The following is a 26,319-nucleotide window of genomic DNA, read 5'->3' on the forward strand; positions in this document are numbered from 1 at the left end:
GTTCCATTACATGTGGATGCATTGTTATCTTGGCGAAAAGGAGTTTTATGTTCTGTATAATAAACAGTAAATTCAGTTAATGTTTAAAGCACGATATTTATCAGTGCCATATTCAGAGTAGTTATTTTAATGAAGTGATATGACAGGGCGCTTTTTGAAGATCAGACTCAATACGCTAGTGAATAACCGCCCAAGGTTATTTAATTTTATTTGTAATTATTCAGCATGTTTTAAATTGTACATTATGTATCCATATCACCATATAACAGCCACACGTATTTCATCATAGCAATACAGTGTAAAATGTAATTGTGTATGATCATGCCGAGTATGAATGTCAGAAGAATATTGTTAAATGAACATGAGATTAATTCATTAAGCAGTTGTAATCATTTACAATGCATTTACAATGCTTGACAAGTCTAATAACAAACAATAAATAAACACATAAAGAAGTCTTAGTCACTACAAGTTGATCACAGTTTTAAAGGCCTAGTTTAAGGAATGTTTGGCTAGATAACCCCCTGCTGTGCATCTCCTGCAAATTGTACTGGTGTCACAGTAGGGGCCAATTTCCTGTGTATACGTTTATTGGCTCAGGGCCATTTAGGGACCATTTTTATAATAAAACTTCCACAACTGCACAGCAGAATACTCAAGATTTGTGATCTGATAAGACAATTAGGCAATAAGATCAATTAACACAGCTTGTGTACAAATACAGGTTTTGGGGGGTCACTTATAGAAGGCTTAAAGTAGGCCTTTAAGACAATATTGAAAACTTTGGTGGTTTGTTTCCTTGTTCAATGCCATATATCAGGGGCCCTCTTTTCATGTGGGGTCATAATTGTGTAATAAGGTCCAGAGGCATGCCCCCTCGGAAAATTTTGAAAACAATGGTGAAATCTGGTGCATTCTGTGCGTTCTGATGTGCTTTATTTAGTACTGGAAAATGGATATTTTAAGGATCATGTAGTCAAGTAAGCATACTGCAACTTTGGTTGATTTTTTTTTTGTCAGAATCATGTGGATATAGCCGCGTTCTCAAGTATAGGCAGCTATTAACATAGATATAACTCTTTGGAGATTGAACAGATTAACAGATAACTATAGTTATCTCAGGAAAATTTCAATGTGACTGATAAAAGCATTCACCAATTTGTGTTCCTTTTGGCATAAAAATACACCTTATCTGATGGGGACAAGCAATCATGAATGCAGCCAATAAGCATGGGCAGACCATTATAAACTCAGCAACCTTCAGCTGTCATTTCAGAGGTCTGTTTTAACTTGACAATGAGTATCCCCTTGATCAACAACATACATATTAGGAAGCTTAAAACACTGTCTAAATGTGTAAAGGAGTTTTAGTCAATTGAAGGTCAATCATAATTTGACAATAATAGTGTCGCCTTGTTCAATAGCAAAGAATGATAGGAAGCTCTGGTCATTGTCCAGCTCATACTCCAAATTCTGGTCAGCATTCTGAAAGCAAAAAAATATGTTGAGCATTTAAAAATACACATTAACCAAATATTTGAGTGGAACCTACTGGACTAGTATTGTTTCCTTGAGTTTGACCATCAAATAATGGTATAAGCATAAATTGAAAAATCTATCATTTTAAATATTAAATGCCCTCAACAGTATTTGAAATTAAATAAAACACAAACAATTCCAGTCAAATAAATACAAACTACATCTTAAATCTCCATGTAGTCAAATGATTGATAAACATAATACATGTCTGTTTTCACAACAGTCTTGAATCTAAGCTCGACACACTAAACAGCAGATCTTGATATTCAAAAAGCAATAATGGTAAAGAAAACTAAATATGATTAAAACGCATGTTTTCTAATAAAAACACACCTTTTATCAAAAGAAACAAGTATATCAAAGTAACTTGAAACATTTAAAAAGTCACTTTTCAGAGTATGAGATTCAAACACATTTAATTAGTGAATATAAGCCCAGCCCTGCGTTAAGTTAGGGCTAACAGTCACTTACATATGCAAACTGTTTTGTTTTGTATTTATACAGTAGCACATACCCGTTAGCTATTGTGAGCGACTGTTTGCATTAACTGAACTAATGGCTGACATTGTATTTGAAATAAAACGTCATATCAAAGCAAGGGTGTTTTCTTTTTTTATATTAAATAGAAACAAAATGTGTTCATTGCATTTATAAAATATTCCTAAAATAATACCTAGCTTTGTTAAAGTACACAGCGTGATTAACGACATCATTTAATTACACAATTAAAAAATATTCTATGATCCGTTCACTTATCTAAATATAAACAAGTACAGCGGAGACGATGACGAAGTTAAAGATGTTGTTCACTTTAACAAAGTTCTGAACAATCGGCTCACAGTCATGGTTATATTCTCATTTCTATTTTTATTTGTTTGGAAAATTCTGTGTGCAAAGTAATAATGCCTGCAAAGTGTTCACAATGCCTTGATCCCCAGGAAAATAATTAATATATCAATAAAGCCAATAATAACATTAATACCTTGAGACTTTTGTAGAAAAGTTTGATATCAGAGTCAATCTTGAACACCCTGAAGATTAAGGCCTTCAGTTTCCCCACAGTCATGGTCAAAGGGAGCTTCTTCTCCAGCACTTTACTGTCCGCCAGGTCAGGGCAGATGATCTTAACACCTGAAACAGTGTTAATATTGAATACATTTACACGTCTTCCTATATAAACAATAGTTTTTGCTTTATGACTGGTCAAAAGTTTGATAGGCAGTCAACCGATTCCAGTCTTCTTATGGGAAAACTATTTTATGTTGGTTTATTGTATATGTTCATTCATTTTGCTATAATTCAAATTCATCTAAGAAAAGTTAATAGGAATTTTATTTATCATAGTTTTAATACAATTAATTTAAGAGAATTATCAGAATATATTTTGACCAAGTAGGGATGATATCATATTAACTGAATTTGTGAGTCTCAAAATTTGAATAATTTGTATTCCCTTGTCTGTGATCGTCATGGAAGGCAACCCTTTTGGCTGACTACATGGATGGGAGGCAGACAATTACATCATAGCTACATACAACTATTTAATACGCCAGCCATCCTTAAAGCTTACAGTAAATGCTTTAGCTATCCTTCATTGTAAAACTAGAATTCCAGAAGCCCGATGTGTTCTTGTCAGGAGCGCCAATGACTTTTCTGGTCAAGGTCGCCATGACCTTCACCTTAAACCCATTTATCCCAAAATCAACAGATGTAATCTACTGTCGATGATCAATGTATATCCCATGTTTGAAGACAGTACACCATATGGTGGAAAAAGTATTCAAAAACTAATATGTGACCCAGACACTGCCACTGTATAAAGCAAACAGAACATAACATAACATAACATAATATTTATTCAGCATTAAATGACATATCATCTATAGCCAAAATGCAAAACATATGAAATAAATCATATGAAACAAATCATCATGAAGAGCAAAGACATAGTCAATAGAGAAGTATACTATATATCATATCAATTCTCAACATAATTAGGTTCTGATCGTAACAAAAATGCATGATATAGATATTTACTAACACAGTGCATAGTTTTTTCCGCTGTCTGAGGACACAAGGGTAATAATTTTTTGTTTTGTTGGCCAATGGCAAAAGTATGTTTAAAGAATTGTTTTCGTAGATTGTGATATTTTGGACATACTAAAAGAAAATGATATTCATTTTCGATGGTATTCATATTACAAAAGGTACATATTCTATCTGTTCTTGGGATGTTATGATGTCTTCCCGTTTCGATTAATAGGTCATGTGAGGAAACTCGAAATTTTGTAAGGGCAATTCTAGATTTATTTATGTGAATACTATCTAAACCATAAATGTCAGCCATGCTTTGCAGACAACACAAAAAATGAACATTGAAAATAGTACCGCAGGTTTAACTGCTGTCATCTGGTCTCAGCACAGGCTCAAGCACTCACCTATAAGACTGCCCTTCAGTGTTGGAAGTACTCACCTATAAGATTGCTCTTCAGTGTTGAAGTACTCACCTATAAGACTGCTCTTTAGTGTTGGAAGTACTCACCTATAAGATTGCTCTTTAGTGTTGAAGTACTCACCTATAAGATTGCTCTTTAGTGTTGAAGTACTCACCTATAAGACTGCTCTTTAGTGTTTCTGACTGCTGTTTCATTTCTGAATCCTCAGGAGCTCCCCAAACTGTTCATTACAAGAAATATACATTTTATACTCTTACAATAAATTTACATTTTAAAACACCAATTAAAAAACTAGTTTCTATTTATAGATATGCATATCAACTGTATTAAAACACAAACAAGAGCACCGCGAAACGGAGCATTATACGCCCGAAGAAGATTCGGCTTGATGTCTTTAATAAACATTTAGGTTATGCTAGTATACTGCTTACTAGGTGTGAAGTGTTTACAACAAAGGCTTAAACTTCCAATATTGAAACTTTAATGATACTTAAGTTAGCAGTGCTAATAAAAACCGTTATTCAACAGTATTTTTTTACAACATAGAATAACTGGAAATTGCGCGCGACACATCCTTTCAATGTAATGATGCTTTGTATAAAGTTATTTGAAAATGACTTTATTAGTGACCAAGTTGTGGCCCGGACACGGATTTGCTAACGCACCCCATGGTGATTCTAGTCTTTGAGGTATGGACCTGGAAATTGCGCGCGACACATCCTTTTAATGTATTGATGATTTGTATAAAGTTATTTGAAAATCGCTTTATTAGTTACCAAGTTATGGCCCGGACACGGAATTGCTAACGGACGGACAGACGGACAGACAGACAGACGATGGAGGCAATAACATAATACGACCCTTCGGGCGTATAATAAAAAAATGTATGTTTCAAAAGTAGATTATGTTGTTATTTATAATACAAATGTTGGAATATAAATATAAAGATGACAAATAATAGGTCAAAGGTCAAAAACATACAGATTTTGCTAAAGAGTAGCTGCAAAGTTTTGCAACCTGTTCTTTTGGTTGCACCCTTCTGCTAGGGTTTTAGCTAAAGACTTATTGATGGGTGCTGCACCCTACTGATTTTTGATAGCACCCTTCTGCCCTCATGGAGACCAGAATGTGTACCCTGCTGCCTTCGTAGTATTAAATGCTTAAGATTAACAATCTTTTGTTTGATAAAAAATATATAAATTTTTCATATCTGGCAGTTGAAATTTATTACTTCAATTAAGCACAATCCATAACATTAGCTGATAAATCCATATTGTTCAATTTCATCACAGCTTGATACAATGTGCCCTTTTCAACCTGAGTGACCTGTCCCTCTTCTGCAGCACCCTGATCTTTTTCAAATCTGTAGACCCCTAAGATCATGTGACTGTTACTTCAAAATAGCCATTGCTAATGGTATATGAACAATCAATTATTTCAAAAGTTTGATAATTTTATGCAACAAAAATACATTGAAACATGTTCCAGTTTAAATATAAATTGAATTTAATCATTCTATATGCAAAAGGCAAGGCTACTTATAACAGCTCATGTACATAGTTTGGAGTCTACAACAAAGGAGAGGTTATGAAACTACACATGTATGTGTACATGTGATGTTCTTTTTGAGTCTTACATCATCTGGATGCCTGTGTTAAGCAACATCTAGACAATCTTCAAGGCCAAATTTCTATAAAAATTATTTTTATTTAGCTTAGTTTCTTTCTGAAACCATTTTTTTCAAAACAAAAGTTTATAGTGAAAATCTGAATATAATCTCCTATTTTTGCCTTAAAACTCTTTAAAAGGAGAAATTATACCAGTTTATACCAAAATGAAAATAGTGAGCTTAGCTTGATCATGTTATAAATGACTTCAGAGTGTAGGAGAAATTGTGGCATGGAGTCGTGAACAATTGAGATCTAAGTCATTCAGGTATGAGTAGGTTTGTTTGGAAATTTCATCTTCAGACTTACAACGAGAATGTTTTGTGTTCGGGGCAGTCAACCTATTCATGTAAAATGATTTAGGGTTCACATATGACTTTTAGTCCAACAGCTTCTCTGTATTTTAATTTTCATCTCAATTTCTTAGATACTTACTACTGACAAGATCAGCGTAGCGTGGGTGCTGCTTTACAAACTCCTGGGAGGGCTTGCTAACATTAAGGTCCTGATGGCCCCCAGATTTTACCCACTCCGGGCCAAACCGCTTCAGGTAATCTATCTCGGCTCCCTTTCTCTCATCATTCGCAACCTTGAAAATGAATACAATCATCAGCATTGAGTAAACAACTGTATTCAAATAAATGCAATTTTCTTTCAATTTGTTATAACAATGATTACATTGTTTATTTATTATCCACACTTCCATTAAAACACATGCATTCGTTTTCATTGATTTTATTTTTTCTCTTTTTATGAAAACTTCAATGTATGTAAAGCTTACATAATGTAAACATAGAAAAATGATAATTTCTTGAAAAGTGAAAAAATTCTTTACACTTTTTGAGACAATTACATCATTTTGCTTGGAATTGGTACCAACATGTCAAAGCAATAAGTAACATATAAAGGTAAATGAAATAACTGTTTAATTTAACAAACAAACATGGCATCATTATGTGGTCATTTCAACACAATGTAATATTTGTTTGTATTAACAAACAAATAAGGCATTACCACGTGGTCAGTAGAGCAGAATGCAATACTTTCTTGTATTTACAAACAAATATGGCATTACCAGGTGGTCATTTCAACACAATGCAATACTTTTTTGTATTTTTAAACAAATATGGCATTACCAGGTGGTCATTTCAACACAATGCAAAACTGTTTTGTATTTACAAACAAATATGGCATTACCAGGTGGTCATTTCAACACAATGCAAAACTGTTTTGTATTTATAAACAAATATGGCATTACCAGGTGGTCATTTCAACACAATGCAATACTTTTTTTGTATTTACAAACAAATATAGCATTACCACATGGTCAGAAGAAGACTAATAGATTTATGAATACTAACTTCCGTCCTATTGCACATTTTAAGATGTTTCAGCTTAGCGATGAGAAGCTGCCGAACAGTTTGTTCTGTGGCTGATTCCATCAAGGGGTTGGACTTGATTCTGAGGTCTTCTAGACTGGCCAACTTGTTTAACTCATTTATGCTTTCCCACTGAAAAAAGGGTTGGACATGATAACAAGTTCCAAAAATAAAAGTGCTGCAGAGTGAACGCCAATGATTGTTTGTCCCTGGCAACATGTGTACCAAGTTTAAAATAAATATCGTGAAGGGCTTTAGATTTATTGCCCTTTATAGCCATTGTCTGCGAAATAATTAAACTGAGTTTATGCTCAAGTAGGCACACAATGATATATTATTGTTGATTACCTCATTGACAAGTTAATTGTCGTTGACTCACTAAACCAATAAATGTTTATTTTTTTTTATTTTTCTTATATTGCTATTATTGCTTGCTTTGAAACAATGGTTTTTGTTTTTGTTTTTTTGTTGTTGTTTTTATTCTTTTTTCTTCTTAAGTCTGATCAGTGAACTAAAACAAATAATAATTATGCTCTGAACAGTGGCCTTACAACGATCACTTTTCATCACTAACATACCCGTTACTGTCAAAACATGCCTGACCGCATTAGCGAGGGTGGTCAATTTATAGATATTGTTCTGTAAGGGATTAAGGTACGCCAATGTTCAAGCAATTTCACGTTAATGATTACTTTTTTACGTGAATTTTCAATATCCTAATAGTGTTATTAATCTGTGTATTATAACATCATGCTCTTCTCATGCATGTAAATAAATGTTACCGCCAGAAGTAAAGGCGATGAACTTGAATGTTTGTGCTAATAAACTATTGAATTGAATTGAATTGAACTAAGAAGGTTATTTAAAATATCAGATTAACAAGGTAATTTTAATTAGCTCATTGACAGGGACATTGTTGAGTTACCTCATTAACAGGTTAATTGTTGATTATCTATTAACAAGGTAATATAAATAACCTCATTGACAGTGTGTTTTTTCATTACCTCATTGACAGGGTTATTCTTGATTACCTCATCGACAGGGTTATTGTTGATAACCTCATTGACAGTGTTATTGTTGATAACCTCATTGACAGGGCTATTGTTGATAACCTCATTAACAGGGCTATTGTTGATAACCTCATTGACAGGATAATTCTTGTTTACACTAATTAACATGGTTATTTTTATTAACCTCATTTTCAGGGTTCTTGTTGATAACCTAATTGACAGGGTAATTGTTAATGACCTCATTGACAGAGCATTTGTTGATTACCTATTGACAGCATTATTTAACTCATTGTCAGGGTTATTTAAACAACATCTTTGACAGGGTTATTGTTGTTAACCTCATTAACAAACTTGTTGTTAATTACCTCATTAGCAAGATTAATGTTAATTACCTCATTAGCAAGATTAATGTTAATTACCACATTAGCAAGATTATTGTTAATTACCTCATTAGCAAGATTAATGTTAATTACCTCATTGGCAAGATTATTGTTAATTACCTCATTGACAAGGTTATTGTTGATTGTCAGACATCTAAGTTTCGGGAAGAGTTCTGTCGAAAAAGATCCATTGCTATCAAAGAACACTCGCGGTATCTTGTTGTCAGATACTATCAAAGTATGTAAGCTGAAAATTAACGATAACAAAAAATAAACACATCAAAACACAGGGGCCATATCCCAGAAGCATGTTAAGAAAGTTTTACACTTACGTGTTAAATTCTGTACTGTTTATTTCTTAAAAAAGGAACACTTTAAAGAATCTGAATGACAAATATACATGTGCATTTTGAAGTCCTGGTGACCCTAATAATAATAACTGTTGTAATTTTCATAGTTTTGTTCCTTCTTTACTTATTTTAGTGTCAGCCGGCCTTAATAAATACCAATCACCATTATCTTAATAGCCCGCTGAAAATAAGTTGTGTGTTACTGCTTAGCAGACAAATATTTCAAGACTACAAGTCTAAACATGACAATTGTCTGAGTTAAATTGGCTTATTTTACTGGGCTCCTTTTAAATAAGATATCTTAATTATAAATGTCATGCTGCTTAATTAAGAGTGCTTGGGTCCAACTGTAAAGTAACAGGCAGAATCTATGCAATAAAATCTGTTTTATTGAAAAACAGCTTACACCAAAAATGGAGTTATGCCTAGTTTCGATATTAAGCCTTACCATCTACATTAAAACGGTGCCAAGAATAAGATGTCATTCCATGTAGAAAAAAACATCCTATTTAAGTGCCAAGCTAAAAAGTTTGGGATAATATATCTTAATTGAATTCATTTTAAAGAATTTATGAGCAGGAGAAGAATATGGAAATATTATATGGATAAAAATATCACTGAAAGATTGCAAAATTGTAATTCACTTTCGATTTCATTTAAAATTAAAAACATTGAATTAAAACTGCAATAAATCAATCTGGCAAGTATTTTCAATCTTTTATTTACACACTGCTTAGCGACAAGCAATGTCATTTCAATTAATATTTAGATAATGCATGACACCTAGCATTGATCTTTAACATTATTGTGAATGGCTCCATAAAATTATTATCACAGTTCTTATTCTTATCATATAAAATGTGAGTAGGCCCTTGAAGGATTTTTTTAAAATGATCTTTTCCCAACGAAAGCTTAAATCAATAAAATCGACTCACTGAGGCAGATGTCCGAGATACAACAGTTGCTCCCAATCCTGGAGATTGTTGGACTCCAGGTTGACCAGTTGGACATTCTGTAGGTGACCATTCAGCACAGAAAGGGTGCTGATACCGTTGAAACACACATGTAGCTGTTCCAGGCGCGGGAACATCTCACTACACTTGAGCACCTTGATGAAATAGAAGGTGGTAATGAATTTTAAGGATAAGGTTTTTATATTTTTGCCAATTATTTCAATGGAGGAGACATATAAAATAGCATGTTATTTAAAATCCTTTTAATTCATCTATACCACCTGTTGCCCCGTTTCACACCCTTAGTGTCACCTGGATAGTTTTAAGGGATTCGCTCATGTTTTGTAAAGATCACCTTTTTTAACGAAATGAAGAATTGTATACCATTCAGATTTTAAAACTAAGATACAAACAGCTGGAACCCTACAACAAATGTTGATATATGCCCAAATATTGTCTTTAAAGTTCACGCATTAGTAATGATTTTCAAGAAAAGGCTTAAAGGTTAAAATATCCCTCAGTTTATGTCCTCATTTCCAGCCTGAGTTTGCTTCCCACTAAACCAGTATTTTTGTCACACTTTAATTGTGTTCTGAACAATCAGCCCAATAACACAAATGTTCACTAAGTTTTTAATAGAAGCTATGAGCTATTCCCGACAGAGTTATGGGCCTTGCTATACAGACAGGGGATTACTGTCTCTGGCAACATGTGTACCAAGTTTCATTTTAAATTTATTGAACGTTTTTACCTATGGCCAAGGCTCGGTTCAAATATTTGCACAAACCTCTGCTGACAACAACAACAACACCAAAACTATGTCAATACGTCAACTGTCTGTCTTCGAGAAAAAGACAAGCTAAGAAAATATAAGACAGAACAAACACGATGAACACAAACGTAAACAGAGCTACCATAAACAAAAATAAATACCCATAGACACTGCCTGGCTACAGGACTGGTTAAATGTCCTGCTTTTGAATTACAAACATGATCATGTGCTTTATATAGTATGTGTAGATGCAATACTTTTAGAGTTACACATGACACAAGATTTTTGGAACATTTTTTACTAAGTCAAGGATCATAACTCTTGTAAGACCTTGTGAAATGTCAAAGTAATCGTAGCAGCACTACTGCCAATGCTGTCAAACATTTCAATAATGTTTAATGAGGTTAAATAATTTTGCAGCTACAAAATAACTTTTCTGACAAGACTTGAATGATGTTACATGACATTGAGGGCGCAATTCCAATACAGCCAAAGGTACATCTATTTGTGAGGTACAACTGTGTTGAAAGGACTTACTTCAGACCAGTCATATCCCATTCTGTTGAGGAAGACAGCAGTAATGCGGGAGAAGTTCTCTAACAGATCCCCAGGTCTGTCGGGGATCTCCAGAACATTGCCACTGTAAGAAGAACAAAAAACTTGAAGAAATTCTTCTTGCAGGAAAGTAGAAAATTCAAGGAAAGATAAAGTAAATATATTATAGTTTTCATTATATACCCATCATAAATCCACACAAAAAACATATTTCAAAATACAGCTGAAGTCAGTCATTGCAGAATGTTAAATGTTGGCATAAAACTAAATAGTGCGTCATTAAAATGACATTTCTTATGAAAGTATGTGTCTTTTAAGTGATTAACTGGTAAATAATAAAAGGGTTATTAGTACAGTGTATTGATCCGAAATGTCATAATCAACTCTCATGGATCTTTGTAGATTTTGATTTCACTCCAATAGCACTGTCAAATAAAAACCCCGGGGTCAAAACCCAGTACCATACTATAAAATAACAATATTTTAAACAATTCAACCCAGAAATACCTGCTGAACTCACCTAACATTTAATGACTTCAACTTTCTTAATTGTTTTGTAATTTCTGAAATATGTTGCCATGACGATAGCAGGCTTTGTGAAATGTCAAGGTCAACAATGGAAGGCACGAGGACAGAAATGTCATCTGAAGCCAGCGTTCCATAAACCAGCATCCCTCTTAGAGCCACTTCTTTCAGTTCATCAAGTTTGCTGGAAAATATATGAGAACATTAATGCAATATAGTTGTTTGTTTTAGTGTAAGAGTAATCTCCAAAACATATTTTACAAGAATCATAGCCATGAATGAAATATATACTTTTGGTGTTCAGAGGGTGAAATTTATTCCGATCTTTCACTGAAAAAAATAAAAAATCTTTTTACTATATCTTTTTACTATGCCTTAAAAGGATATAAAATGACATTAAATAGTAGTTTTTCAGAAAAATGCAACAAATTGTAAGCGACTCAGCATCTTTATGGAAATGACATAGTTGAAATTGTGTTTCTGCCCTATGGAAGCTGACAAATGAGCGCCGGATAAAATTTCAAAACAGTGAAAAACATCAAAAGGTTATTTCATTATTTGAAACAGTGAAAAAACATTTTTATTTCACTTATAAATCTCCATAAATCACTGGAATACATATAATAAAATCCAATGATTATCAATTCTTGAAAAGTCAGTGAAGGATTCAATTTCATATGATTTTCAGCCGTATATATTTCAGTATGCTTTTGAGGCAAATGGTAAATAAAAATGTAAATAATCTATGAGAATAAATAATAAAATAAACGCATGCCGTTCATATACAGTTAAATGATGTAGCTTTTTCAACGCAAAATGAAATAAGGATATAAATTAGGTAATGTAAGTTAAATCAACTATACCCCTGAAGGTCATTCACTTTCCTCGCTCCGACCATTTCAACCACAGTCTGCTGATTTTTTCCCCCGACCACGTACAAATCATCTGTAATCACACCAGCATTTTCATCCTCTATTCTTCCATACCTGTCGCAAACAGCCGACATGAAGGATACACCAAAGTTTGCCTTCTTTGGTCTAATAAATGAGCCAGACTTTGGGTGTCTGAAAATATGTACATTAACACATACATGTATGATGTATAAGTTTTTGTGACTTACATACACATATAAGGGTCATTCAAAATATACAAAGACACTGTCAACTATGAATTTCCTCAATGTCCGATATAGAAATCACATGATATTATTTTGTAGAAATCTATTCAATATTTCATGAGTTCATGAATCCGTGTGTTGTTGGTTAAATATAAATTAAATATGGAATATGATAAACAGACAAGCTTATTTCAGCATACACAATTAACTCCAATATAAACAATTCTCAATACCTGGTAGTGAAGAAAGTATGGCCTTCGTGTGTGCCATTGTGTTTTCCTCGCTCAGGATCATCCCATTCCACCCCTAGCCATACACCTGTCAAACAGGATAATTAATAAGATTTCCGGTAAGCATGATTTTATTTGCCTTTAAATGATTTTTTTTCCAGTGGATTTAACTTTAGCCATTCTGGAAACCCCATCTACTGCCAGATGCCACTTCTTATTTCTTTTATTGCATAGTTAATGAAAAGTACAATATGCCATTTCATAAGACCACATTTAAATAAATAAGTTTGCAACATGTTTAATTAATATTGAAAACAAATAATCGTCAATAACAATTTTTAAAGAAACTATTTGATGAAAACAGTAATCATAATGTCATGTCTTCAGTAAACAAGTTATTTGTTGTAGTGTTCACTTTTTGGTGAGCAGTACAAGAATGCCAATGTCAATATTTTCATAGCCTTTTGTATATAGCACGCAGCATTGTGCATCTTGTAGAGAACCCATGACCTCTTGCTCTGCTTGTGGACACTCTACCACAACGCTATAAAGGGCTAAAAAGCGTATACATGCCATATTTCTGAGAGGCTTCCCAGGGGATTTTGGTTAGAAATCCAGGAGATTTTGATATTACACCAGCGGATTTTTATGCGAAATTAAGCGCAACATATACATATTCGATATAAGAATTAATACACAAACACACTCTAACACCTTGAACTAAGTTTCTAAAAAAAATACTTTTTTTTTCTTTTTAATTCCAGGGGATATGGATCTCCGGTGGGAACAGGGGATGGTTCGGAATTCCGGGGGATTTTTCCCCCCACCAGGGGATATGGTATGAATGATAGCGTGACAGTGATTATAATATTAGTCAATATGATTCATACCTTCTTCATTAAGATTCCATTCACATACCAGTTAAAATAAAGCTCTGTATTATGAATGAGCCTTTTATTTTTTATGTAGCCAGGTTGTAAAAACAAAAACTTGACCATTATTCATTTTGATGGAAAACTTAAGAAATAGTTTGAATCATAGTAATTTTAGATGCCAACTGCCAAATATTTCAAGGTTGTTTTTAAACCTTATCACCATATAAGTTTGACACCTAACATTCCTTCAATTAAACACATTCCCTATCAAATTCATTATGGTAAAGTTCTTCACATCCCAATAAAGCGTGCTCTTTCCCCCCAGACCACCAAATCCCTATTCTGCAGCACTAGTCCTTTTTATAACCTGGCTTAAACCCTAATGACATTTCTTGCCTTTAGTAGGTGGAACTTCCCCTATGAATCGGATCGTTGCAAGACAACCATCACATTCTAATCTGTCTCCGATGCCTACAGGCACACCATCGACTGTGTGAAGACCCTCTGTCATCTTAGATTTGCCTGAAAGTTATGCATCATTTTTAATGTACATGTAAATAAAAAAAATGCTTCAGGAAGATTCATGAAATTTATGCTGAATGTGAAGCTACATAAAATTTTATGATAACTGATATAGTATTATATGGAAAAACAGTCCAGACTAAGTCAACATTTTTATTGAATCCTGGCCGCTTAAAACTTACAGACCCAGTACATAAATACTTATTAAATGTTATTGGCATACCCTGAAGTTAGAAAAAAACAAACAATCTAAATATCCACAAAGTGCTTGTTTTAATTTAGATTGCCTTAGTACACCCATTGCCTAGTTAGGGATGATTGGAAATTGTCGAACAATATACAATGTAGGGGCAACTATCAGCATATTGCTGCCATTTTGCATTCAAGCAGATCCAGTTGCTTTAAAAATGGTGTCGCATCAAAAAAGGGCCTAGTCCTATAAGGCCTGGTCCAGAACAGCCCACCTTGAAATCAAAGAAAACACCTTTATTGTGTTGGAGTGGGTTTGAGATTGATAGAATTAGCGTGTTTAATTAGATGATACTGATTATGTTCTGTCTTTGATGTTTCACGGCTAATTTTGTTCTATATATCATATGATATAGACAAAAAGTCTGATAGACAAATTGATATTATTCATGTGTTACATCTTTAATAATACAATCAAAAATGATTTTATTGTGTTATACCTTCCACATGACATGTACACTGATAACTTATAAAAAAAGTTGTTTAAGTGATGCTGTAAGTTGTAACCCAATGTGATGTATAATGCTAATTTCTGAATTAATTATAATGATAAATATATAAACACATAAATTTATGCTAAAAATCTATCACCAATATTCCGCTGCTAAATGTTTAAGAGAACAACATGTATCAAAAGACAGCTATTAGAATTGGGCCTTTTTGGACCAGCCCTTTTTTGGGGGGAAAATGTAGACCACTTCATATTCTACTGTAAAAAGTATGACAAAACTAGAAGCGGACTGGAAGAAAGAACACTTCAGATACTTAACATTAACAGACATTGCATACTTCATACAGCTATTACATTGGGGTTGCTAGCGGGCTAAATGGAAGTAACAAGCATATAAGAACATAAAATAATGCACATAGACGACATCAGGAAAAATATTTGATAAAGTACATCAAGACCATAGGCGACGACAACGCCGTAATTTGATAAACAACAACAAGTACTTAGTATGCATCACAACTTTTATCTGAATGAAGTTTAAGCCTGTAAAATTATTTCAAAATGATCGACCTATATACTTTTTTTTGTATCAACACTAGAATTTAACAATAACAATGCACCTCTGAACTAAGGAAAATAAAAAAAGAAATGAGTCACAAATGCCGCGAAAATATGTGACAACTAATGTTCATTTATTATTCGGGTTGCATTATGGTTTAAAGTACTATTAATTTCCTTACTAACAAAATTCTTGTACATAATCCTTGCTGATCCGGCAAATATATTACTAAATTACCTATAAATCACGCAAAAACTTCAAATGTATAAAACTTTCTGTTTTGACATGTTACAGACGCTTGATTTCCAACTCACTGATCCAATGTGCGTCCGGAAAACCATGACGAACGTGTTTACCTTAGTTACTTCCGGTTGTCAGAAAAATGACATTTCAACTGCGAAATAATGAGTATAAATCTTTAAAAACAACAATTTCAATTAACTTAAGTGCAAACTAAGAATGAATGAAACTGAAATAAGACACAGAGGGGCGATTGGAGCGGTGGTGTTAGGTATTTTGGTTGCAGGTTACCTTATCCAGGCAGAAAGAAAAGGGGCTGATCAGGATAGGGAGTTTTCTGAGTGGATCTTCAGCCATGGATTCTCGGAATTCAGGGGTTATCTCTTTGAAAAGGGTAAATATTTAATATATTGCAATAGTGAATTTATTCTTGGAGGAAAAGTGTATGAGACAACTAAAAAAACAGAAATCAAGGAGAGAAACGGCCCTCAAGGCCAAGTCAGGGGCCAAATAGTTTTCCATTTGAAGCAGGTAGTCCAAATAATTGTACATTAACAGATTTTTTTTACGATTTTTGATATGGCAAATCCTTCATGTACAAATCGTTTTGTACCAAAAGTGGGTAGTTATTCCGATCGGGATTCCGGGTTAAAGCATATTGCGTCTAGATAAAATATCATAAAAACAAGATATATTACTAGATAATGTTATTTATATTAGTTCCGTACTCAAAATAATAAATATCCAACGAATTATGTGTTTTTCTTCATTTCTTCATACTTTTAAAACAAAACGATATATACATGAAGGGCATCTGCAAGGCTGCAGTTCACAGTTTAACAACAATCAGAACACTTCGGTAATGGCCGAATTGTCACGATTGTATTTTCGAGGTCTAATTCTCAAAGCTTGCAGGAGATGGTCGAGTTGTTATGCTTTGCATTATTGGTGTCTGTCAGTTAAGTTTCGTTTTAATGGAAAGGTAAATCCTTTTTTTTAATGCATTTAATGCTTGTTTTGTGCAAAATATCTTTGCATTTACATGGTAAAATTATGAATACAAACCTTTATTATCTATTTCAAACATAAAATACTTCTCCAAATACAATTTCAATATTTTGCAAAACCCTTCGGTTTTTGCACAAACCCATTAAGACGTTAGGGATTGGAAGAATCCCCTAGCTATAACACGGGATGAAGTAGGTTGTCAATCTTCACATTAATGTTTTTAAACTTATTGAAGTTTGCTTGCCACAATAATGTACATGAAGGGAACTTTTTTTAGCATATTGACTAAATCATTATTTTTCCTTAAGTTTAGTTCGTTCTTAACATCGCCCTTTAGGCCTTAGAAGCTGTCAAAATAAAATTGCCCAAAAACACTGCTACGAGCCCAAAAACATTATGACATGATGATTTTGTCCCCAAAACATTTTTTTTTAAACAGTGCTTGTTAAAATTTCTTTATACAATATTACATGCTTGTTTTGTTCTTTACTAGATATGAAAACGATAACAAATAATTCAATGAGGTTAGCAGGATTATTGCTCTGATTTAGATCTATACAAAACACATCTTAATTATCTCCCTTCTGATCTTGCTTGCAATCCACTTGCATACTCAGGCAACGCTGCTCTAATCTATTGACTGAGCTAACAGGGCAACATAATTATGAGCACTTCATATACTTTGTTATTATAGTTTAAAAGAGAACTGACCTTTTTTCATCCAAGGTACTACTGTAGACATTTAAAAATATGTTGTTGTTTTTTTCTGAAAACAAGCTGTAGAAGTATATAATTTTTTTATGTACCTTAAGTACTTTACATGTACAGGATTATCTACTTTACATACATCAGTAATTACTTTTCCACTAGTTTGGGAATGACATACATGCCATATTTCTGTGAGGCTTTTCCCAGGGGATTTTGGTCTGAATCCCAGGGGATTTTTAAGCAGCCAAATTTAGCGCAATGCCTACATTTATGATATATGAATAATTTAAAATACAAAACCACACTCTTATTACAATAATTTTGAGACGTAGTTATCATGGTCCTTCATGGAATTTCATACTCATAATATTATGGATGCTTTCCACTGTCAACCTTGAGTTAGTTTAAAAAATAAATCCAGGGGATATGGGACCAGAGGATGGGTCGGAATTCCTGGGGATTTTCCCCCCTACCGGGGGATATGACATGTATGGAATGATGTCAGTTTGGTAGGGGCTTTTTCTGATTGAAAAATGCGTCATTTTGACTAAAATACAGGGATTCCAGTGTAAAAGGCATAGAAATGAGCAATGCTAAAACAATTGACAAAATAGATAAAAGAACAAGAATGTGATTAAGTTTGTTTCTTTCAGAAACAATGAAATTCAATATTTTTTTTATTTCTTTTATTTAAGAAAAAAAATTGGATTGTTTCAATTTGGGGAAAAAAGTTTTTTTTAAATTGTGAATGGTCAAAAAAAAGCAACACTGTTTGACAGAAAGTCTATTTTTTCCTTTCAGAAGTCTACAATCTAGACGATCTAGTACACTTCTACCCAGATTTTTCTAACTACCGCCAAAGATTCCCAAAGGAAGGAGAGTTCATTGCTGCTGTAGAAGGCTTCCGGAGAAAGGCTGCACTAAAAACATGGTTTCTAGAGCAGGGGTTAGCTGTACACTATCTACAGAGGTTATCACATTTCTTAGATTTGGTTGATGAACTCAACTCATAGCTCAAACCATTTTTACCTAAACTGAAACAGTCGTTTAATGTAAATGTATACATGTACTTGATTATATATAATGGTTGTTACCGAATGGTGTTTAAAATTGCATCAGAGTCACGGCCCTTTTTAAAAGAAAGGCTCTAGGGCATTGTTTATAATTGTTAAATCACTAGGAAGACTGGAACCATACCAGATATAAGAGTCTGAGATTGAGACTCTGCTAGTTTTTAAATATTTCAAAATCTCTACATGTAAATATGTAATTTTATAATATAACACAAAAGATTTGTGCCTGATTGTAGAACATTTTATTTGTAACAGATACAATTTTGATTAATTGTCTCCTGTGATAGCACTTATACATAAAAAATATAATTTTTGCTGCTGCCTTTGAGCCTGAGTATATTACTCAGATTCTAGACACTAGTGAATATGGGCCCTCGGCAACTTTTTGATTACAAACAGTTCCAAGTTTCAGACCGTGCAGTGAGTGTGTCAGAAAAGCAATTTTATTAAATAATAAAAAATCATCTTTTTTTCATTCATTTTACATTAATAATGTAACTCATGCTACAGTTATAACATTCCAAATTTTTTTACAATAAAACTCAACTAGAAAGAAATTAAAAATGAAATGAGGATTTGTAGGTTTTCACTTGGTTCTGAACTCTGGCTTGAGACTGTTTGTAATCATGGCCTCAGATCTTCTGACACTCATCTTATAAAGGTCAGTCATGAGAACCATTTTTATTTGCTTATCCTATCCTTGGGACAAAAAGAGGCCAAATAGACAATCAAACCCATTCTCCAATACAACTTTCTGCCTGAGGCGTTACTTTATTACTTAATTTCTTTACAGGTTAGAAAAATTGGGTATTAACAATTTAGCCGGCCTCCATCGTTTAGCGGACAAAGATATATTGGAATTGACGCAAGATGACCATACATTCCGAGACTACAAGATCTTCAAGAAGGTCGTAGGCAACCTGAGGAAGCTTAGTCCAAACACTAAACAGCTTGAACTGGACATGTTAATGCATCATAAAACCGGCTACATTCCACAGGCACCGTATTCCTTATGGTCGCTGTTGTTTTGGGGTGAGTTTATTGTAACCATTACAGGCCTAGTAAGCAAAATACTTCTTGGTTATTACACTACTTGGGTATTCAAAATGGCTCTTAGATGTGAAGTATGTTAAAAATACCATGTGAACCTGAGCCTCAGTGCTGTCTAGTGGCTAAAATATTTATTTATTTATTTTAAATTGGCAGAGCGCTGCAGAAAGGGTGAAATAGGCACATTGTATTTGGCTTTGATGAACGTTAAATTTATTATAAATTTTGTATTAAATGGTAGTGAATGTTAGATTCTTTTTATTATCCCCCGCCTTGAAAAGGCGAGGGGATATAGTAATGGTAGGCGCGATTCCGTGTGTATGTGTGTGTGTGTGTGTGTCCGTCCGTCCGGCCCACGTTCATTTCTTTGAATCTCCTCTTACATTTCTCATGCAATTTCTACCAAACTTTCACAGATTGATGATCATAAAGTGAAGAAGCGCATAATGTCGGGCTTTCCCGATTTGACCATTTTTGAAAGAGTTATTGCCCTTTGGTTATTTTTCATTTGAAATTGGTTTCTTCGCAACCCCTCTTACGTTTTTCATACGATTTCTACCAAACTTTCACAGATTGATGATCATAAAGTGAAGCAGCGTATATTGTCGTGCTTTCCTGATTTGACCATTTTTGAAAGAGTTATTGCCGTTTGCTTATTTTACATTTGAAATTGGTTTCTTCGCAACTCCTCTTACGTTTTTCATGCGATTTCTACCAAACTTTCACAGATTCATTATCATATAGTGAAGAAGCGCATATTGTCGGGCTTTCACGATTCGACTATTTTGGAAAGAGTTATTGCCCTTTGCTTATTTTACATTTAAAATTGGTTTCTTCGCAACTGCTCTTATGTTTTTCATGCGATTTCTACCAAACTTTCACAGATTGATGATCATTAAGTGAAGCAGCGCATATTGTCGGGCTTTCCTGATTTGACCATTTTTGAAAGAGTTATTGCGCTTTGCTTATTTTACATTTAAAATTGGTTTCCTCGCAACTCCTCTTACTTTTTCCATGCAATTTCTACCAAACTTTCACAGGTTAATGACTATATAGTGACGCAGGGCATATTGTCGGGCTTTCCTGATTTGACCATTTTTGAAAGAGTTATTGCCCTTTGCTTATTTAACATTTAAAATTGGTTTCTTCGCAACTCCTCTTACGTTTTTCATGAGATTTTTACCAAACTGTCACAGATTGATTATTATTAAGTGAAGCAGCGCATATTGTCTGGCTTTCGCGATTTGACCATTTTTGAAAGAGTTATTGCCCTTTGCTTATTTTACATTTAAAATTGGTTTCTTCGCAACTCCTCTTACGTTTTTCATGCGATTTCTACCAAACTTTCACAGATTGATGACTATATAGTGACGCAGCGCATATTGTCAGGCTTTAGCGATTCGGCCATTTTTGAAGGAGTTATTGCCCTTTTATTTACATTTGAAATTGGTTTCTTCACAACTTCTTACATTTTTCATGCAATTTCTACCAAACTTTCACAGATTGATGACTGTATAGTGACGCAGCGCATATTTTCGGGCTTTCGCGATTCGACCATTTTTGAAAGAGTTATTGCCCTTTCTTTATTTTACATTTAAAATTGGTTTTTTCGCAACTCCTTACATTTATGACTATATAGTGACACAGCGCATATTGTCAGGCTTTTGCAATTTGACCGTTTTTGAAAGAGTTAATGCCCTTTCTTAATTTTTTGCATTTCTTATGTTCCTGAGAAACTACCCTTATCATTGATTGGCTTTCGTTACAAAAAATGTCCACATGAGGCGGGGGATATAGCTGTCTGTGACCGCTCTTGTCACATAAATGTTTGTTACCTAAAAGGATGATAATATTCATTGCTCAGTAAAAAGTTTGATGCTGAATTAGTGGGGTAAGTTAATGTCAATGTCAAGCTGGCCATTATAATATTATAAGTGAAGGGGTTATTGACCTGATTATATTATGGGCAAAGGAAACCATATCCGTTTAGAGCGAATATCGAACTGGAATATGGCTTCGTGTGCCCTGTATATACCATATCAGGCCACCTACTGACCAAGAAGGTATAATTGGGGGGGAGGGGGAAATATAATATCAGTTAATATATGCCATTTTGGTACAATAGTAATTGGGAAAAAAAACGAAAATTAACAAGTAAAGATATGTATTAACTTAATCTGTTAGGCTCTGAAAATACCTCAAACTTTCCCTTTGACCACGACCAAGTGGCTGCCCTGATGATTATTATTATTAGTGCTTTCAAGATGTCTTTATGGACAATATTATCTACAAATATTAAATACACAGGACAGACTGAAAACAAAGTTAAGAACATTTGCTTTTTCTGAAGACCAATATTTCAGGGCTTCGGTTAACGGAAGATTGGAAGTATATAACACCTTAAAAGTGTGTCAAAAATTGAATTCATGGAAGTACAAAAACTTCCACTTTTTGGAGAAAACTTCCAAAAGTGAAGGATTTGAAGTTCAGAATAATAAAATCTGGTGTCAAAGTTACCTAATGGCCACATTTTTAAAAAGTCTTGAAGTATATTTTTTTTCTTTTTAAAAACATTTTTAGGTAATTTGCAATTTGAAATAACAAATAATTTAATATCAGAAGTATTGGACAATAGTGGAAATTCTTAGAGTTTGAGAGGCATCAACTTCCATAAATCAGGGGAAAAACTTCCAAAATTGATGTCAAGGAAGCTCATACTTCCAGTTAAAAAATCTTAATGGAAACCCTGAATAATATAATGTAACTGTAACAAATGAAATTGTCATACTGTTACTTAAGCTGTCTGAAAACCTGTCTGCTTGTCACCATATACAAACACTGTGAATAGACATTATTCACTGAGACAAAGAATTGTCCCATTCATTTGCCTTATAATGCCTCTCAAAACCAATCTTCTTGTCACCATCTGCCAACACTGTGAGTCTTATTCTCAGGAATCAGAGTAATTAATGTCATGGAAAAATTGTACATCTGTATCACAACTCATTGTCCGACTCATTGCCTATGCCTCTCAAAACCAGTCTTCTTGTGACCATCTGCCAACACTGTGAGTCTTATTCTCAGGAATCAGGGTAATCAGATTGTCTAAATGAATGTCATGGAAAAGTTGAATGCTCTGAGACAATGCCACGCACTGTCACGTGGCTAAAACTGGTCACAGCGCGCCAATAAGGTTAGAGGCAGGTAGATATGAAAGGCTAGATGTTAATGACAGAATCTATCCAATCTGTAATATTGAGATGGAAGATGAAATGCATTTTCTACTTAACTGTTCAACATATACTGAAATTTGTCAGTTATTGGTTCAAAAAGCTAGTAGTGTTAATGCAATGTTTAACGCATATACTAATACTAAAAAGCTTTGCTTCCTCTTATCTGATGAGAGAATTGTAAAATATACTGCCAGAACCTGCCAAAATATGTTAAAACTTAGAATGAAATTTCCATAGTCTACTAAAATTAGATTTTTTTGTGCCATTCCTGAATGGATGTTTTATCTAAAATATCTGTATCTGTTTTATATTCCTTTTTAACTTAAAGGGACTATACTCCGTATGATGAAATAGCGGAAAAAAAGAAAATTGTCGAATTTTTTTTACTGACATAAACTTGGTATCGATATTTACAATGCATTGAAACTTACTTACTAAAGTACCACATAGTTTACAATTATTTTATTTTTCACAGTTTTTTCGTATTTTTCCATTAAAAAAAGATTACTAAGTATGTTTACCAAGTAGAATTCATTCCTTATGTGTGATTGGCTAGCGGATGTTATCACGTGATATTACCAATATATACTATAAATATTCAAACTGTTTAGAGTAAGCCTTCGTAGCACAGTGGATACGACACTGGACTGCAATTTTGGCGACACCGGTTCGAACCCGGTCCCCGACTCGATTTTTTTTTACATTTTGGTATTTTTTTTACAATTATGATATCAAAGAGTAAAACATTTTATTAAACAATTGTCCTGAGATTCGCTACAGAAATTTTTTAATTTTGGTGCGAATATGGTGTACAGTCCCTTTAACATGTTCTACCTTTTTATGATGGAAATAATAAATCAGGAACTATATGTTTTTTTGTGTGTTTTTTTAAAATATCCGGAAATATAAAATATGTGAATATGCCTAACATTTTAAGTACTGCTTTTGCTTAATTAGAAAATATAAAACATGTTAAACTTAAAACATAAAAAGAATACTGTAATTATGCTCGCCAATTTTTACTTTATGATTAAGCTTGAAGTTCTAGAATTCTGAGTAATGGCAATTCTTTCGAAAGCATCATTCTCTGTCAAGTTCTTAAGATAACAGTTATGCATAAAAAAGGATGGATCTGTTCAATATTTGGAGGGAACTATTATTCCATTACTCATGTTAAAAGCTGCAGATTTGATCGGCCTGTGCACTCTCAAGTTTTAAATCTGCATATTTATTGTATGCTTGATCAGTGATGATCGCAAGGAATATTTTTTCAGCAAAAATTCTAGTTTATTTATAGAAAAAAAATCAAGGCCCCCAAAAAGGTTTTGTTAGGGTTGCATCCTTTTCGAAAATAGGTAGGCTTTTATTTATTTTATTTTTTTATTAGGCTTTATATATAAGAACGTTATTTTTATCATTGGTGAATGGTGTTAAGGTAATCTTCTGGCCCCAATTTCTCGAAACTTCTTAAGCTTATCAGGCTTAAGTCGCTTATTTCAAATAGCCAAAATACATACTGAAAAAAGATTTTGATAAATGAAAAATGGTTTATTCTGATAATCATACAGATTATTCCTTCATAATTTCTAAAAATTCTGAAAGAAATTAATATAACACATTTTATAGAAGAACAAACATAGTGAGATTAGCTTAATCCTGTTAAAAGGGACTTAAGAAGTTTCGAGAAATTGGGTCCTGTATAATGCGTTCAATGCTTTAAACTACATAATTATGAGATCACACTTAAAAAAAATTATTATTGTTTTTAGTTTCATTTCTTTTAACAACTGACTACAAGCGGTAGGGACGGCGCCTATTTCGTAGGAAGGGTCGGGTAACCCAAACCTAATGTGTTTTTTAAGGCCTCACAACATGGCTCATTGGCTTACACATTTGTCAATGCAAAATCAGATGAGTGGCAGTTTATAAGGACCTTTTAATATCCGCGAGAGTTGAGATTTCTTAAGGATTAAACTTAGTACTTAATGATTGTCAACGATGAAAATTAATTGGCTGAAAATATAGGTTGTATTCTAATGAGAGTTGGAATTATTTATCCTTTATATCAACAGATTAACACAGGGTTTATGTACAATGACAAATAATGTACTGATGTCACAGAAGGTCATGAAAAAGAGCAGAAGATAATCTAAGAATAAGGGAAAGAAAGAAAATAAAATGATAATTTTAATACAGATTAAGTTGTGCTTGTTGTTTTTAAAGGGCTTGCTTCCAAGCCTGACATGAATGCCTGAGAATTGCTTGGGAGGCCCGGGCTCATGCTCCTCCTGGGAATTTTTAATATATCATATTTTCACTGGCATAAACTAACCTTTCTAGATATTAAAATTGCGAAGGAATGTTTTTTTGTTATGTCTTGGGCCATAATTTTTTTTTATAAATATTTGCAGCATTTCCAGGTCTACAGAAAATGCCGTGATACAAAGTATTTTCATTATATTATCAATATTAAATACAATATATATTTACTACAAGGAAATTAGTCCAGTAGTGAAAATGTTTATTATCTGCCAGCCATGAACATCCTATTTAGAGGCAAAAGAAGACATTTTAAATGGGAGACACACATCATTACAAAACAACAAATATGTCCTACACAATGAAATTAAATGTTAGGTTAACAACCATCATAAATCTAATTAGGAACTGCGAGAGACAAACATGAACATGTTCATCTGCGGGTGAACGTTTCTTCCATTCTTGAATGAAGCCTGGAGATTGGCGCTGAGTGCTCTGAATTTCTTCAAGAGGATTATTTTAGGCCATCAGAATGAGATCAATAAAAAATGTAGAATAGCCCATCTTTCCTAAACACTCTCACTCTGTATGATGACTCGCCTTTTGAGGGTATCGATGGATTATTTGTAATGAGTTTTCCTGCTCGTTTCCCTGTTTTGGATAGCAATAAATCTGGCTCTTTTGTTGGCATTGTTTGGTGTGAACTAGGAAGGATAAAGAATATAATTGTTGTTTGTTCTCTCTTGTGAACAATGGGAAACATAGAATATCAGCCGAATGAAGTAAGTAACATTGTGACATGTTTTTAATGTTTTTGTGAGCTGGTTTTTGTCTGTTTCTAGATTTTCAAAGTAAACAAACTTCCCCCTCCCCCTAAAATTGTCCAAGTATACTTCTTATTTTGATAAAGGAGAAAAAGCAATAAAATATATGCCCAAAATACATCATTTCAGGCTAGAAATTGTTAAAACTGCATGTTTGTGACTGATATAAAAGCTCTACAAAGCTGTATATATATATATAATGTTGCATGTTAACCATTGTGACAAATAATATTAATCTTTCATAATCAAGGTTGTTCATTTTGATCCTTTTTTCCATTGAATTTTAAGATCTGGTGTAAGTTATTACCAAAATCATAAGTGCCCTCCTCTATTTG

At 33.4% G+C, this 26,319-nt stretch overlaps 2 protein-coding genes across 5 annotated transcripts in view; one reads left to right on the forward strand and one right to left on the reverse strand.

Annotated features, from left to right (window-relative positions):
- Nucleotides 1-175: 175 nt before the first annotated feature.
- On the reverse strand, nt 176-15,899 carry LOC128209865 (tubulin-specific chaperone E-like). Of its 3 annotated transcripts, none has more exons than XM_052914120.1 (13): nt 15,827-15,899; nt 14,205-14,330; nt 12,937-13,021; nt 12,450-12,650; nt 11,582-11,770; nt 11,044-11,146; nt 9,717-9,889; nt 8,552-8,678; nt 7,024-7,173; nt 6,098-6,251; nt 4,150-4,215; nt 2,522-2,670; nt 176-1,485 (listed from the first exon to the last, which is right to left on the reverse strand). In XM_052914120.1, the coding sequence occupies exons 2-13, from the start codon at nt 14,317-14,319 to the stop codon at nt 1,387-1,389; spliced, it is 1,611 nt and encodes a 536-aa protein (XP_052770080.1). In that variant the 5' UTR covers nt 14,320-14,330; nt 15,827-15,899; the 3' UTR covers nt 176-1,386. The 3 variants fall into 3 exon arrangements, with proteins under 3 accessions (XP_052770080.1, XP_052770079.1, XP_052770082.1); XM_052914119.1 differs by having other exon boundaries at nt 15,771-15,890; XM_052914122.1 differs by lacking the exon at nt 15,827-15,899 and adding an exon at nt 15,481-15,539.
- A 71-nt stretch (nt 15,900-15,970) lies between these two features.
- LOC128209318 (apoptosis-resistant E3 ubiquitin protein ligase 1-like) overlaps nt 15,971-26,319 on the forward strand; it is a 42,984-nt gene continuing 32,635 nt past the window's right edge. Inside the window, exons 1-3 of one of the 2 annotated variants that reach the window (XM_052913301.1) lie at nt 15,971-16,223; nt 18,347-18,515; nt 19,412-19,650. In XM_052913301.1, the coding sequence (XP_052769261.1) occupies nt 16,049-16,223; nt 18,347-18,515; nt 19,412-19,650 (583 nt within the window). In that variant the 5' untranslated portion in view covers nt 15,971-16,048. The remainder of the gene's footprint in view (nt 16,224-18,346; nt 18,516-19,411; nt 19,651-26,319) is intronic. The other variant, XM_052913302.1, reaches the window with a different exon arrangement.

The sequence above is a fragment of the Mya arenaria genome, chromosome 11, assembly GCF_026914265.1.
Source record: "Mya arenaria isolate MELC-2E11 chromosome 11, ASM2691426v1".
Classification (NCBI taxonomy): domain Eukaryota; kingdom Metazoa; phylum Mollusca; class Bivalvia; order Myida; family Myidae; genus Mya; species Mya arenaria.

What these genes read in the sequence shown, in the direction of transcription:
- LOC128209865 (XM_052914119.1), bottom strand. An exon ending in AAAGTGAATGACCTTCAGGG is followed by an intron (nt 11,771 to 12,449) that starts GTATAGTTGATT and finishes TATATTTTCCAG; the next exon opens with CAAACTTGATGAACTGAAAG. An exon ending in TTTTCTACAAAAGTCTCAAG is followed by an intron (nt 1,486 to 2,521) that starts GTATTAATGTTA and finishes TTTTGCTTTCAG; the next exon opens with AATGCTGACCAGAATTTGGA.